This window comes from Cynocephalus volans, chromosome 3 (genome assembly GCF_027409185.1).
Source record: "Cynocephalus volans isolate mCynVol1 chromosome 3, mCynVol1.pri, whole genome shotgun sequence".
Lineage (NCBI taxonomy): Eukaryota > Metazoa > Chordata > Mammalia > Dermoptera > Cynocephalidae > Cynocephalus > Cynocephalus volans.
In genome coordinates, this window is record NC_084462.1 from 72,408,686 (window position 1) to 72,423,905 (window position 15,220).

Below are 15,220 nucleotides of genomic sequence, written 5' to 3' on the forward strand. Positions count from 1 at the left end.
AAATGCAGAAGTGATATCAGTAAGACTTGTGACTTTCTTCTTTTACTTCTTCAGTTTCGGAAGAGGAAAGGATTGTTCAACACTCTCAAGTGAAAACACAAATAACGTTTTGGTTTAATAAATAAAATAAGATCACTTAACAAACACTTTTTTTAAAAAAAAAGCATTACATCATAATCTGTTCTGATTCACCTCCTAGCAAAAAAAAAGAAACTAATTTTCCCCAACTTTTATTCCTAACAGCAAAAGTATATTGCCCCTTTTTGCTCTAGATTGGGATCCAGTATCATTTACCAGGTTTTGAGAGGTTTTTATCATCTTTGGACTGCAGCTCTTCTTCAAATCTAATTTTATTTTCCTCTGTTACTCCTAGGATGGCTTCAATATCAGTAATGGTGGTCTGTAAATAAACAATGAAAACAGTATTTATTAAAGACCTCCTACAATTGCTGCCCCCCAAGCATTTGCTCTTTTTTGAAGTTAAGCATGGTTTAGACCACTCAGCTAAAAGTGTGTTCTATTTACAAATTATTATCCATTTACAAATTACTGGTTACTAGGCATGTTGAAATTAGTAAAAAATATTAAGAGTAAAAATTTGGAAACCTTTCTAGAATTTTCATGTCTATTAAAAAATCTAATAATGAAAACATTCAGCTTCTATTTTGTACATCATTAATTTTTTCATTTCGCTTTTCCAGTAATTACATTTTGTTAGGTTTTACAAAAGTATTGATTCATGATAAGTCAGAAAATCAAAACAAAACAAAACAAATAGGTTCTTCACTATGGATAGTTTGAGAAGCACTGGCCTAATCACCCTAAAATGAGGGCTAGTAGGCTGATGGGAGGGTTTATCTCTATTGGTTTTGGGGAGAAAAATGATACTTTCCCATTTTATTTTATTTATTTATATTTTATTGAGGCATAAGTCACATACCATAAAATTCACCCTCATAAAGTGTACAATTCAGTGCTTTTTAGTATATTTACAGGCAATCATCACCATTACATAATTCCAGAACATTTTCATCACCCCAGATAGAAACCCTGGACCTGTTAGCAGTCATTCCCCATTTCCCCCACCCTCCAAGCCCCACTGTATGGAATGTTATGCATATAATATAATGGAGTTCACTTACTTCTCAGTGGATGGACATTTGGGTTCTTTCTACTTTTTGGTTCTTCGGAATAATGCTTTTGCGAACATTAATGTACAAATTTTTGTGTGATATGTTTTCAGTCCTCTTGGATATGTACCCAAGAGTGGAATTGTTTGGTCATATGGTAATTTCATGTTTAACTTTTTGAGGAACTGCGAACTTTACACATCTGTGACACCATTTTATATTCCTACCGGTAATGTATGAGAATTCCAGTTTCTAGTTTCTCCACATCCTTGCTAACACTTGTTATTGCCCATTATTTATTTTTTTTATTGTAGCCATCTTAGAGGGTGTGAAATAGTATCTCATTGTGGTTTTGATTTGCATTTCCCTAATGACTTACGATGTTGAGCTTTTCTCCATATACTTATATTGGTCATTTGCATATCTTCTTTGAAAAATGTCTATGCAAATCTGTGGGTTGTTTTTTCATTTTATTGATGGTGTCCTTTGATGCAGAGAAGTTTTTAATTTTGATGAAGTCCAATTTATCTATATTTACTTTGGTTGCTTGTGCTTTAGGCATCATATCTAAGAAACCATTTCTAACCCAAGGTCATGAAGATTTACACCTATGTTTTCTCCTAAGAGCTTTATAGTTTTAGCTCTTACATTTGGGTCTTTGGTCCATTTGACATAATTTTTGTATATGGTGTGAGGCAGAGGTCCAACTTCATTTATTTGCATGTGGATATCCATTTGTCCCTGCAACATTTATTAAAAAGACTATTCTTTCTTTACTGAATTATTTTGGCATCATTGTCAACAATCATTGACCATTAAGTATGAGTTTATTTCTGAACTCTCAATCTATTCCACTGATCTGTATGTCTACTATTATGCCAGTACCACAGTCTTGTTTATTGTAGCTTTGTAGTAAGTTTCGAAATCAAGAAGTGTGAGTCCTCAATTTTGTTCTTCTTTTTCAAGATTATTTTGACTATCTGGATCCTTTGAATTTTCATGTGAATTTTAGGGTCACCTCATCAATTTCAGCAAAAAATCCAGCTGGGATTTTGATAGGAATTGCATTGAATCTATAGGTCAATTTGGGGGAGTATTGCCATCTTAGCAATATTAAATCTTCTACTCCATGAACACAGAATGTCTTTCCATTTAGGTTTTCTCTAATTTCTTTCACTGATAGTTTTCAGTGCACTAATCTTGCAGTTGTTCTGTTAAATTTATGTCTAAGTATTTTATGCTTTTTGATGCTCTTTTGCTTGAATTTTTAATTTAATTTAATTTTTTGGATTGTTCATTGTTAATGTTTAGAAATACAACTGATTTTGTATATTGCTCTTGTGTCCTGCAACCTTGCAGATTGTGGATTCTTTGGGATATTCCATATACAAAAATTTGCCATCTGCAAATAGAGATAGTTTTATTTCTTTCTTTCTAATCTGGATGCCTTTTCTTTCTTTTTTTTTGGGGGGGCTAACTGTCCTATCTAGAGCCTTCAGCACACTAATGAGTAGAAGTGGCAAGAGCCAACAACCTTGTCTTGTTCCTCATCTTGGGGGAAAAGCTTTCAGTCTTGCACCATTAACTATGATATTAGCTGTGGGTTTTTTTGTAGATGCTCTTATCAGGTTGAAGAAGTTACCTTCCGCTCCCACTTTGTTGAATGTTATTATCACAAAGGGTGTCGGATTTTGTTAAATATGTTTTCTGTATTCGTTTCCATTTTTATCTAACCTTTACTTTACTGGTAAATCCTTATTTACATACTGAAAATACCTATTACAAAAGCATGTATGTATAGACAGAAAATACTATGAAACATGACGCTATTCCATTTTTTAAGTTTTTGTTATATATTATTGAGATTTAAAGTTTTTGTGTTTAGACCTTCTAACAAGAGTAAAAGTTAAGATAATGATTCATCTGAGAAGGGTAGAAACCATGAGATATGTAAAAGCTACTGAGAACATCTGACTTTTGATGATTTTGAAAATCAGAAAAATGGCAGAGAAATAGTTTCATTTTGTGAAGGTGATCGCCAACCTCAAGTCTAAGCTCAGAGTTTATTTAATCTGTGTGAATTTGGGGATAAATCATCTGATTGTTATCATTAGCTATATTGAACAGGTTAAACTAATCACAGTGGACAGGCTCAGAATTTTGCACATGGCAGTAACATAAAATGATGCTAGCTGGCAGGAATTTCAGATGTAAATGATGAGCATAGATCCTTTAAGACCAGTGAACACTTACGTAATTCTGGGTTTATTTTTTATTGAATCTTCTCAGTCATGGTGTAGGAAAAGCAATGGTTGTTCTTCCAGCTCATAAACTCACTTTGAAGAGTAAAGCATTATTATTATTGGTATTTTTACTGAAAGGGTTAGGTACTAGCTTGAGTAAAAAATTTATTAAAAATTATACTTTACCAAGCTTTTGTTGGGCTGTCCATTTATGAGAAAAACCACATGTGGTTTCCAATTCAGTCTTTTGAGTTACTTAACCCATTCAAACATGATGAAGGCCTAGTCTGGGAATCAGATTCAGACTTTGCTGATCAATACCATGTGGACATCTCTGTTCAACCAGTGTATCAAAAACTCCTGTAAAGACCTTGCTCCTGTATTCTGGAGTTTGAAGACTTCTAGTCAATTACACATGACTGGATTTCATGTAGCAATATCTTTAAAGGGCACATGTACACTTCAAAAGGTTAGTGGTGAAACATCCAACACACTTTGGAGAAACAGGGTGGTGTAGATACCCCACATACTGTCATCCCTTGGTATCTCTGGGGGGTATTGATTCAAGATAATCCCACCTCACCCCCTGCAAATACCAAAATCCAAGGATGTTCAAGTCCCTGATATACAATGCCATAGTATTTTCATATAACCTATGTATATCCTCCTGTGTACTTTAAATCATCTCTAGATTACTCACAATACCTAATGCAGTGTAAATGCTATGGAAAGAATTGTTATATTGTATGGTTTAGGGAATAGTGGCAGGAAAAAAGTTTGCACATGTTCAGTACAATTTTTTTTAAAGAATATGTTCGATTCGCTGTTGATTAAATTCACAGGTGCAGAACCCACGGATACCAACAGCTGACCATATATGCTGGGATTTTCTTCTGCTTCTCCCTAACACACATCATCCTTCTTAGATCTTAGAACTGCTCTGGCTCTAGAAACTGGGGCTCCTGAGAAATCACTAGCCAGACATTATATTATCTGAAATATAAGTAGATTACATTTACAATTTTTGGTTGTGACAATCTCTGTTTTGGTTCCATTGTGATGTTTCAATTTCACCTCCAACCTCAGAAAGCTCTGCTTCTTATCAGCTTTGGTTTGAAAATGGCAATAAGTTAAAGCAAGTCTACTATATTTCAAAGAAAAAGTTTCAAACTATTAAATTTAACTAACGAGTTCAGTGGGAACTTTACAATATTGACCCTGCACATTGTAATATATGTACTGCTTACAATAAAGAAAAAAGATGGTTTAGCACTTGTTTACAATACAGCATGAGGTATTTTCAGCCCTTGTATAGAAATTAACCAGGATCGTTAGTTAATTAACACCTCACCTTAAAATTGGTCTCGCCTTGCATATTAGGTGCTGATATTTCTTGATGGATGATGAAGAGATTGCGAGCAAAGGTCATGAGGACCCCCTGGAGATCCTCACCGATTGTTCTGTTAATGATATCCAAACAAATGAGTTTACCAACGATTCCCCTCACATGCTTAAAAACAATCACCTTCTCATTTGTGCCTGTGTGGTGATGGAATTTAATGAATATTTTCAATCTCACAAGGTGGCAATCTTCAGGGAGATATGAAAGATGAGGCTGCATTTTAACTTGTCAACAAAAAGGATTTGAGTAATAAATATTTTTTATTAATCAACTTAACAGAATATAGCAAATAGGTTCAGTCATTTCTAGAAAAAGGCTACCATTAAGCTAGAACAGTAGTATGAGCTCATTTGAAAAACTGTTTAAGTTAGTTTAAGAAAACCATTGCTAAGTGTAATTCATGCCTAACAATTTCTACAGAGACATTTGCATATCAGTATTCTGGGGACTTTTGTCTGAGATTTATTTTCTTTTTCATGTGTACAAGTGATTCTTCTACTTATGAGAGTGCCCCATCCATTTTCAGAGGAGAATGTGCCCCATTCATGTACAGCTGTCTTTACAAAGCCGAACACCCAATTTAAGATTTCAGAGACTTGCAAACTGTACTGTAGCATATACTGTGGTCAGTGAACATTCCCATAAATAACAGCCAAAGGCAACTTCAGAGTCAGTAATTTTAAAAAGTCATTTGTATTTTATTGCCACAGGATCAGTATGTATTAGACCCTGGGTGCTTCCTAAAACAGCAGAATCCTGGGCTCCCCCCCAGATCCACAAAATCAGAATCTTTGAGTTTGGGGTCCAAGAATGTGTAGTTTCACCAAGCTCCCCAGGTAATTCCTATGTATACTAAAAATTGAAACCCATACTTAAAAAGAATTATAGATGTGTGTGTGTGTGTGTGTGTGTGTGTGTGTGTGTATGTGTGTGTGCATGCGTGTATGATGCTGGGTCCACAAATAGATCCATGCCCTTCTCATTTCCCTCCTCAGCCTCCGGGGGTCCATTTTCCCCAGGTTGGGAAAGCAGGAGGCTGGATGGACTCTATGTCCCCTTCCCTATTAATTAATTCATTTCTAGAATTTCCTTCATTTTTTCCTTTCCTTGAAATTTCTCTTTAAATTCCACTATTTCCCAGAAATATCTCAGAGTAAATGGAGTCAATGTGAAGATATCTCAGAAAGGCCAAACCACAAATCTCTGGTCTGTAAAGTCATCCCCTCTTGGAGCCCCCTCACCTTTCCTAAAGAAGTGACTGACGTTCTTTACCCAGTGTGACCTGCTTGCCATAAAGCCAAACAAAGCCCAACCATCTCATGAAAAGCCTCCCACTAAAGCTCCAGAGAAAATTAAGCAACACAAAGAAGAAAAGTTTATATTTGCTGATCTTTTCCTTTTCAATACATGTTCTAGAAAACAGGACCATCTCTTGGCCGTTGTCTATTAAGTTATCTATTCTCAACCTCTCATGCTAGTGCCTTAGTGCAATTCCTAATACACTAGCTTTAATTCCACCCTTTTATCTCACACTCAAAAAAGCACAGCTAGATACAAGTGAGAATTCCAGGGATAATCTTGAATCCTATCAAATAATCAGAATAAGTAAATTAGCAAATTCTGTACAAATTTGCACAAGCAGTGATGTACCTCACAACAGTCTGAGAATTTTTGTATTACACAATAGGGCTCCCTATACAAGGTGGCCACTCAATGTAGACTTCGTGGTATAGCAAAAAGAACGCTCGTTCAGGATCAGGAGACAGACAACCTACTGTGTGACCCAGGTGAATCACATCCCCTTTCTCAGCCTCAGTTTCATCTATAATATGAGGGTTGATTTATCCTCAAGATCATTCTCTGCTCTAACATTCTTTGGTTCTGTGACTGCAGTAAGGGATGAGAATAAGGTGGGGCAAAAACCGCAGAAAAGGCACTCGAGTCTTTCAGGAGGTCCATGTTAACAGTGCCCTCTCTGTAGGATGTGTGAGCAGCAATAACCATCTAGAAGGTACACCAATAGTACTATTTCTACCACTGAAAACTAGCCTGCAGGTCAAGGCATCCTTGCCTGAAGACTCAGGTGCAGGTGTAGGGACAGCTGGGTGAGTTCCTCTTGGTTACCAATTTAATTATTCATTCTGTAGACTTCGGCATCAAATCCACCTTGCTGTTAGGTTGGTTTGATGATTGGGGTTTTTTTGTTCACAAAACAGTCTCTTCTTCTATCTCCTAAATTCTGTGATGGTTTACCCCTTGCCTGGTTCCTCCACGCCCAAGAGTCCACCTGAATTAATCTTCCCGTGGCCCGTACCTCAAGAACTCTGCTTCTGCCCTGTTAATAATACCCCTGTCTCATCCAGTCAATTCTGGGACACGAGTCTTGCTTCTGAGTGTTAGACTCTGCTGGCTCTGTTGCCTGCTGACAGGCTTTCTTCATGCCACCCGCCCTGTTGGCCCGGGGTCTCTAAAAGTGGCCTCCTCTTTGAGCTCTTATGGTTGAGCTCCCTTTCTCCCCAACATATGGGTCTTAGGTAGTCCTTTCTTTTCTCTTTGTGGTTGGAACTTTCCTGATGCTGCGAACTGATTGCTTTTTGAGATGTCCTCCAGCCCCTGAATCCCGGGTCCTGCATTTGGCCTGCCTCACTGCCCTTCTCTCAACACCCTCCCAACCTCGTTCCATGTGCATGAGGGTTTGTCCAGTTCCAGTTCTGGCCCAGCTTGTCCTTTGCAGTTAATCTTCCATGCTAACTGGTGCCCAATAAAACAGTTCATATCACTGTGTTCTGATTTCTAGTTCTTGTACTTAAATAACCCATCTATCTAAATTCCCGAGCTTAGAGATATACTTGGACCTTGAACCTTTCTTGCTTAATTAGACTCATAACTTGGGAAGATTGAAATTTCTTACCTTCCAGCTTGCCAACTTCAAATCCAGTTGACTGCTTGGTTCTCCTAGTCCCAGTAAATGCCTGGTGGCCTACATCCTGTCATAGCCCTGACATCTTAGTGTCAAGTTTGGAGAGAGTGGAATAGGAAGAATTTCATCTCTGGTGTTCCAACTACCAGCAAACTGCTGCTCCCCTTTCCTGGCATTTCATCAGTTGACATGCTAGACCATATTTACCTGTTTACTTATTTACTGTATGTCCACCCATTATAATGTCAGCTTCATGAGGGCAAGGACTTGTCTGTTTGGTTCTTTGCTGCTTCCCCAACACCAAGAATTGTGCCTGGCACAGTTGATTAAATGCTTTTGGAAAGGACAGGACTCAGGGCAGGGAGTGAGCTGAGGGACAGAACGTCACTGGGAAGCAAGGAGCAGCTCCTTCCTTGCACATGCCCAGAAGTGTCCCATGCTCTTATCATTCTAGACATGAAGGCCTGGGCAGATAAAATAAATGCATGCTTGTTGGGATGTAATAGATTGAGGTGTCATTTCTTTTGCTATCAGGGTAAGGTAAGAAAAGGGCAGAGAGAGAATCCCTGGTGAAGGGATTTTCTTAATAGGACTCAATAAGTTTTGCATGCTTATGAGATCTTGTGAAAAGGTTGGAACTGGAGGGGAGGACTCAAATGGCCAGCTTGTCCTCTTCCCAAGAAATGAGAAGTATTTAAGACTGTATGTGTTAGATTAAATTGTAGTCACTTTCTAGCTCCAAAGAAGAAGAAACCAGAACATTTGCGTAAGTTCAAAAGGATTGAAGAGGGTGAGTATCACTGTATTGAAAATGGGCTGTTATAACTGATAATGCTTTGAGGACAAACAAAGGACTGTATTTTGCATAGATGAGTTGAAACCTTTCCTATGCACCTACTTGCTTGTTTCAGTGTGCATCTGTTTTGACCAGTTTCCAAGAGACTGCCCACCGGGCGGACGTGAGGATACTCAAGAGCATCAGTGCTTAATAGAGGAATTGGCTCTTATTTGGTTAGTTTTTATGAGATCAGATGTGTGTGTGTGTGTGTGTGTGTGTGTGTGTGTGTGTGTGTGTGTGTGTGTGTGTTACAGTGTGAGGCTATGACGTCTACACTGCCGTAGAGGCTATAAGGAAGAGAAATAAGGGCAGAAACAGTTTCCCAATAAGTTAGGATGATTTAAAGGTACCAAATAACTATATGCGAAGATAAGAAGTAGGAGATAATTCAAAGTTGTGGCTCTAAAATTCTGAGTCCTCTATGAGGAGACAATTTTGCTAGCTCTCCAAAACACCCTGGAGAGAAATTTGCAGGTAACAGGAAGGGGAGAGGCCTCCTGAGTGCTGCCAGCAGGAATTTTCTCAGTATACACATACCTTGAGAGGATTGCATCAGGGCTGAAACTGGATCTGAGGAGGGACTACAGACCCTGCCCTTTGCAGGAACATCTTGCCAAGTCACCAGAGCACTTTTCTAAGCATGCCAGGATGACAACTGCCCTTCCACAATCGGGAAGCCTGAGGTGGTTCCCGTCAATCAGGTTTGTCGTGCCTTGTATATGTATGTGTTTGGTGTAATATGCTGTTAAGTCTAAAATCTTACTCATCAATTTTGGATAATTAATTAGTTTATTTATGAACCCCCACCAACACATCTAAAGTCATTTTAGGAAATATTTGAATACCTAAATAAAACAAGATAGACACCTAATAAATCAGCATGCTGATTAAACGCATGCGAAGCACCATTCTCCCTGGTTGTTATGGTCTATTTTCTTAGCTTATTACATCTCATAAACACACTTCATACTCACAGCATTCCCAACTTGTCTCTCTTCAGGTGCTCATATAATATAAAAATAGTTCCTTGTCTGTCCTATAAAATTTGAATGGAGAGGAAAAAAATAGCACATTATCTTGGAAACAAAGTAAAGAAAATGCTACTAGCACAGTAAGACCACTGAGGCTAATTTGAATTAAAATCTAGAGCTACCTCCAAATATTGTGAAAAGTACATTTGAAAAGGCCATCTCCAGATGTGGAGTAGGTACATTCTAAGGCAGTGTTTTTTGAATTATAATCCTTGGAACACCAGCATCATAATCATCCAGTGTGCCCATTAAGAGGGTATTTTCATAGTCAACAACTATTAGTGTGTAACTTCAAGTAGCTGGTTGAGAGGATGTTGGATGTTCCCAACACAAAGAGGTGACAAATGTTTGAGGTGATGGCTATGCTAAACACCCTGATGTAATCACTGCACACTGTATAAATGTACCCAAATATCACATTGTGTTCCATAAATATATATAATTATCATAGACCAATTAAGAAAAAATAAATTTAAAAGCAAAAAAAAAAAAAAAAAAAATTCGAAGACAGAATCAGATTAGAGGTTACCAGAAATGGGGGTCAGGGAGGAGCAATGAGAAGTTATTGCTTAATGGTTGTGGAGTTTATGTTTAGGATGACAAAAACGTTTTGGAAATGGAGGTAGTGATTACCCAGCAGTGTGAATGTAATTAATTCCATACAATTGTATGTTTCAAAATGCTTAAATTGGCATCCTTAGGTTATATATGTTTAACCACAGTAAAAAAAAAAAAAGGGGGGGCATTTTCATAGGTACCATCCAAGCTCAGAGTCCTTGGCAGGGCTGCCTTTTAGCTCTCCTCCTGGATGATCCTACTGCACGTCAAAATCTGAAAACCACTCTTCTAAGAGCAAGGGGTGAAAAAATACAGGGAAGCAATTTGTTGTGTGGAAAATAATTTGTATTTAAATGGAAAACTATGTGTTGCCTATAGCACACCCTGCTGCTGTATCAGATTGTCACAGGAGAGATATTTTACAGCTCTGTAAGTTGTAGGTAACTGATAGATAAGCAAATTCTGTCTAGCCTGATAGAGCATCAATTGATTTCTCTCTCCCTTGTGGAAAAACCTGTTTTGCCTTCATTTCCATATTTATTTTCATTTGTATGTCTATTTGCATATCCCTGATTATAAAGATATCTGTGTTTTGGATTCTTTTTGGAACCAGTTATAACATCTGCCTAGGTCCCTCTGTTAAAGAAAATCTATATCATGCATTTATTTTTATATCTGTATGAGGCACGGCTTTACCCTTTTAAAAAAATTATCCGTTAACAGTTTTCTCTAAATAAATAAGAAGCAATCCTGAAGTTGTCCAATAGTGGAAATGGCTGCCCTGTGAAGCTGTGAACTCCCCATCACCGGAAGTCCAAAAAAGAAAACTGTGTTTTGCGGATTTCGTAAAAGAAATCACATGCCAGAATTATGACTGCCCTTTTCAATTCTCCACTTTGTCAGGAAATCAGTGTGTTGGGACAGACATTGGACTAGAACAGTGGTTCTCAATGAAGGCTGCATGTTGGAATCATCTGAATGCTTAAAAAATATAATGCCTGGGCCCTATCTCCAGGAATACTGGTTTATTCGCTCTGGAGTACATCCTGGGCACAGTGCCATACTGAGCTATATTGGAGCCTGAGTCAAAGGGAAAAAAATCAGCAATCAGATCCTGTTTTTATTAAAAACTTTGATATTTTGTTCATCATGTATTTTTTGCATTAACTTTGAGTTTATAAATATTGCATTAAAATATCATTTATCTTTACTACTGAGGGCTTTTGTTGTGCTCCCTTAAATTCTGTGCTCAGGGTAAGTGTTTTGCTTGCCTCGCCCTCACTGCAGCTCTGCATGGGCATCTGTACTTTTTAACGCTCCTCACTGAGGTCATTCTGATGGGCAGCAAGGATTGAGAACCACTGCTTAGAAGGTCTCTTGCATCCCTTACTGTGATGTCCAATGTGGTAGCCAGTAGCCACATGGGGCTCCTGAGAAACTGAAATACTAGTAGTCCAAATTGAGATGTGCTGTAGCTTTCAAAGACTTAGTACAAAAAATGTAAAATATCTCATTAATAATTTTTATACTGATTACATGTTGAAATGACAATATTTTGTATAGATTGGGTTAAATAAAATATAGCATTAAAATTAACCTTACCTATTTCTTTTACTTTTTAAAAATGTTGCTCCAAGAAACTTTTAAATTATCTATGTGGCTCACATTTGTGGCTTGAATTATATTTCTATTGAGCAGTGCTATTCTAGGGCTCTATTGTTAATAAAAATATAATAAATCACTTCCAATAAGTGGTTCCCATTTCAGAATTTCATATCTCCCTTTTTAAAAATAGTTCCATATTGAGCAGAAGTTATCAGCAATCATCTGGCATCTAATCCCCATATATAGAACAAGTTCATAGATATTTTATTCCCAGGGACCTGTGGGACATTTACTAGATTTTTCCCCCCTCTGGGAATAGAATTCTCAATTGGCAGGGTTTTTTCTTTCAGTACTTTAAAATTATGATCCCATTGTCTTCTAGCTTTCATAGATTTTGTTGAAAAGTTAGCTATCAATCTTATCATTGCTCCTTTGAAGGTAAGGTAACTTTTTTTCTTCTAGCTACTTTAAAATTTTTCTCTTTCTCTTTAATTTTCAGCAGTATAACCATGATGTTTCCAGGTGTGATTTTCCTTGTATTCATCTTGTCTGAGGTTTACAGTACTTCTTGAATATGTGGTTTGACATGTGTTTTGATGTCTTTCACCAGTTTTGGGAAATTCTCAGTCAGTAGTTATTTAAAATTGCTTCCTGCTCTCCTTCTGGGACACTAGTTGCATGAAAATTAGACCTTTTCCTCCATGTCCCATCTAACTCTTAAGCCCTTTTCTATATTTTCATCATTTTCTCCTTCTGTATATGTCTGAATATTTTCTACTAACCCTTTTTCCAGTTCACTAATTATTGGTTCTGATAATCTCCTATTAAATTAATACGTTGAATTATTAATCTTTGTCATAATAATTTTTAGTTCTAGAATTTTGATTTGACTTTTAAAAAAATAGATTCTAGGTCTTTGGGGAAATTCTCTGTCTTTTCATCTATTTTCTTGAACATATTAATCATAGTTATTTTAAGTCCTTGTCTGACAGTTCCAACATCTGAATCACCTGTGGATCTTTCTCTATTTTTTTCCCTTTGTTTTCAATTATCTGGTCCTGTCTTTTGCTGCATCTTATAATTTTTGATTGGATGCTAGTCATTGAGGCTCTAGATAATATCTTCCCTCAAAGAGGGTTAAGTTTTATTTTTGGCAGGTAGATAGAGTACTGGTAGCTCATTTTGATGTATCTAGGGCTGATTTTATGTGTTGTTGGTTCTGGTCTATTTAAATGTTTCTCTTACTCCTTGTATTTGGTCTTTTCTCCCAGGTAATTGTCTTTACTCCTAGAGCTTGGTTCTTTTGGATTCTCCACTGAAAGCTTAGGGTATTTATTAGGTCCCTTTCAATTCAGCAGAACATGAACTCCAATCTCATTCTTCCAGCCTAATGTGGCTTGATCTTTAGCCTCCCAGCTACTGGTTTTGTTTTTGTTTTTGTTTTGTGTGTGTATGTGCTGGATTTCGTGGAGTCTTGAGCTGTTTATTCTACCAGGTATGAGTCCACCAGTGATAGAAATGGCACCTGTACACAGATTTATGAGCTCACTTCTCTTCGATCATCTTTGCTCTAGGATTTTGGCTGTCAAGTCTCAAGCAGTTTGACAGTTCTGAACTCCAGTCTCTGTCTCAGCCCAGTAAGTCTGTGATTTCCATTTGGGTGTATTCCCTAACACAATTTGGAAATGTTCTCAAAGAAAAACTTAGGTGATTATGGCACTCACTTTGTATGCTTCTGTTCTTTTAAGGATTGTAGTTCCTTAAATACTGCTTGTCTTGGTTGTCTTCCAATGCTTTCAAACAGTTGTTTTATATATACTTGTCCAGCATTTATAATAGTTTTTGGTGGAAAAAGTTGGTTTGCTACAAGCTACCTTGTCATGGCCAGAATGAGAAGTCTAGGCTTGGCAGAACATTTATAACTCTCCAAAAAAGGTGACCAGGAATCTTCTTAGCTTGCATCCAGAGGGAGTAACAGAATAAAAGATTTACTCCAAGCTGTTTTTCCTTAGTACCCCATAAAACAATCCAGTATTTTATTTTACATTTGAGAGATATGAGTCTATACTGAAGCAGCTCACCAAAGTAAACCTCACTGTAAGCAACATTTTCCTCAGGCAACTATATCTATCCGTGTATCTCAGTCTCAGTCTCTTGTAAATATACTCCCTGTGTTACTTCCTAGTTGTCAGATTCCCAATTGTTGTACTCTATTCAGGTCTGTTTTCCCAGGTAGCATCTTAGGCTATAGATCTTTTTGTTTGCTTTTATTGACCTTTCTCCCCTTTCAACCACATTTACTCTTGTGTAAAATTTTTTTCAAGCTAGTTATTAGAAAGCACCATAATAATTTTTTGCTATATAAACTTGCAAAGTGACTTAACTTTTTTTTTTTTTTTTTTTTTTTTTTTGGTCTTTTTGTGACCGGCCGCACAGCACTCAGCCAGTGAGTGCACCGGCCATCCTTATATAGGATCTGAACACGCAGCTGGAGCACTGCTGCGCTCCCAGCGCCGCACTCTCCCGAGTGCACCACGGGGTTGGCCCGTGACTTAACATTTTAAGCCTCAGCTTCCTCATATACAAACTCAGACCAGTAATATCTACCTTTTAAAGTTATTGCAAGAATGAAACATAATATATAAAAAATGTTTACAAGGTATAAAATGCTATCAAATATTATTATAAATAACTATGGGTGATCCATGGTATTTCTAGATCAGGTCTGGCTCTCGATTTGGAAAGCCATGAACTATAAAGAAAAAAAAAATGATCTGCTCAGCTCTCACCACTCAAACACTGGTGGAATGGAGACAGGGTAACTGCAGTAAGTACTCTATTTGGAAAGGGAAAGAATGAGAGACAAACAGAAGCTATGGGGTTTGTAGCAATTCTGAAATTCCACTGGGCAGACATTTCGAAGGCCCCTATCCCTTAGGCGGGAAATCTTTCTTGATTAGGCCTGATTCCACTCTCTTAATGGGGCTCTCTTGGACATTGTTCATTGTGGCTCTTGGCTCTGCCTTCTGGGAATTTATTCCTTTTCCATAATCATCCTCGGCCACATCTGAGGTGGGGGCATTACAGAGTATACCTTCCTTAGCAATATAAAAACTTTCTTACCCTCTTCCTGCCCATAGATGGTTGAGTAACGAAGGGTTCTTTTAAGTCTTGAACAGTGACAGTCTCTTTTAATCCAGACTGATGTTTCTCTTCACTGTTGAGCTCTCTCAAAAATTTAGTTGATTTCTAATCTATTTGATTTCAATCAGCTACAAGTACCAATAGCTACATCTGCAGTTCTTTTCTAGATAAACCTCTCAGATTTTCTGTATTTCTTTGCTGTCCTGCTTCTATGCCTCCCTCTTTCTCTTAATTTCAGGCATCTTTAGCCTATCAGACTTCAGTAGGAGAGCTATATCCTTTGTCTCTTTTTCCTGAGCTGTTCTGGTTAAATTAGAATATTTACTGGACGCCGCAATCTCTGTTGGAT

The 15,220-nt window shown here is 37.4% G+C and overlaps 1 protein-coding gene across 1 annotated transcript in view; it reads right to left on the reverse strand.

Annotated features, from left to right (window-relative positions):
- Window positions 1-286: 286 nt before the first annotated feature.
- LOC134372572 (IQ domain-containing protein H-like) overlaps window positions 287-15,220 on the reverse strand; it is a 153,953-nt gene continuing 139,019 nt past the window's right edge. Inside the window, exons 19-21 of the mRNA XM_063090034.1 lie at window positions 9,508-9,569; window positions 4,725-4,833; window positions 287-400 (exon numbers count right to left, since the gene is read on the reverse strand). Coding sequence (XP_062946104.1) covers window positions 287-400; window positions 4,725-4,833; window positions 9,508-9,569 — 285 coding nt within the window. The remainder of the gene's footprint in view (window positions 401-4,724; window positions 4,834-9,507; window positions 9,570-15,220) is intronic.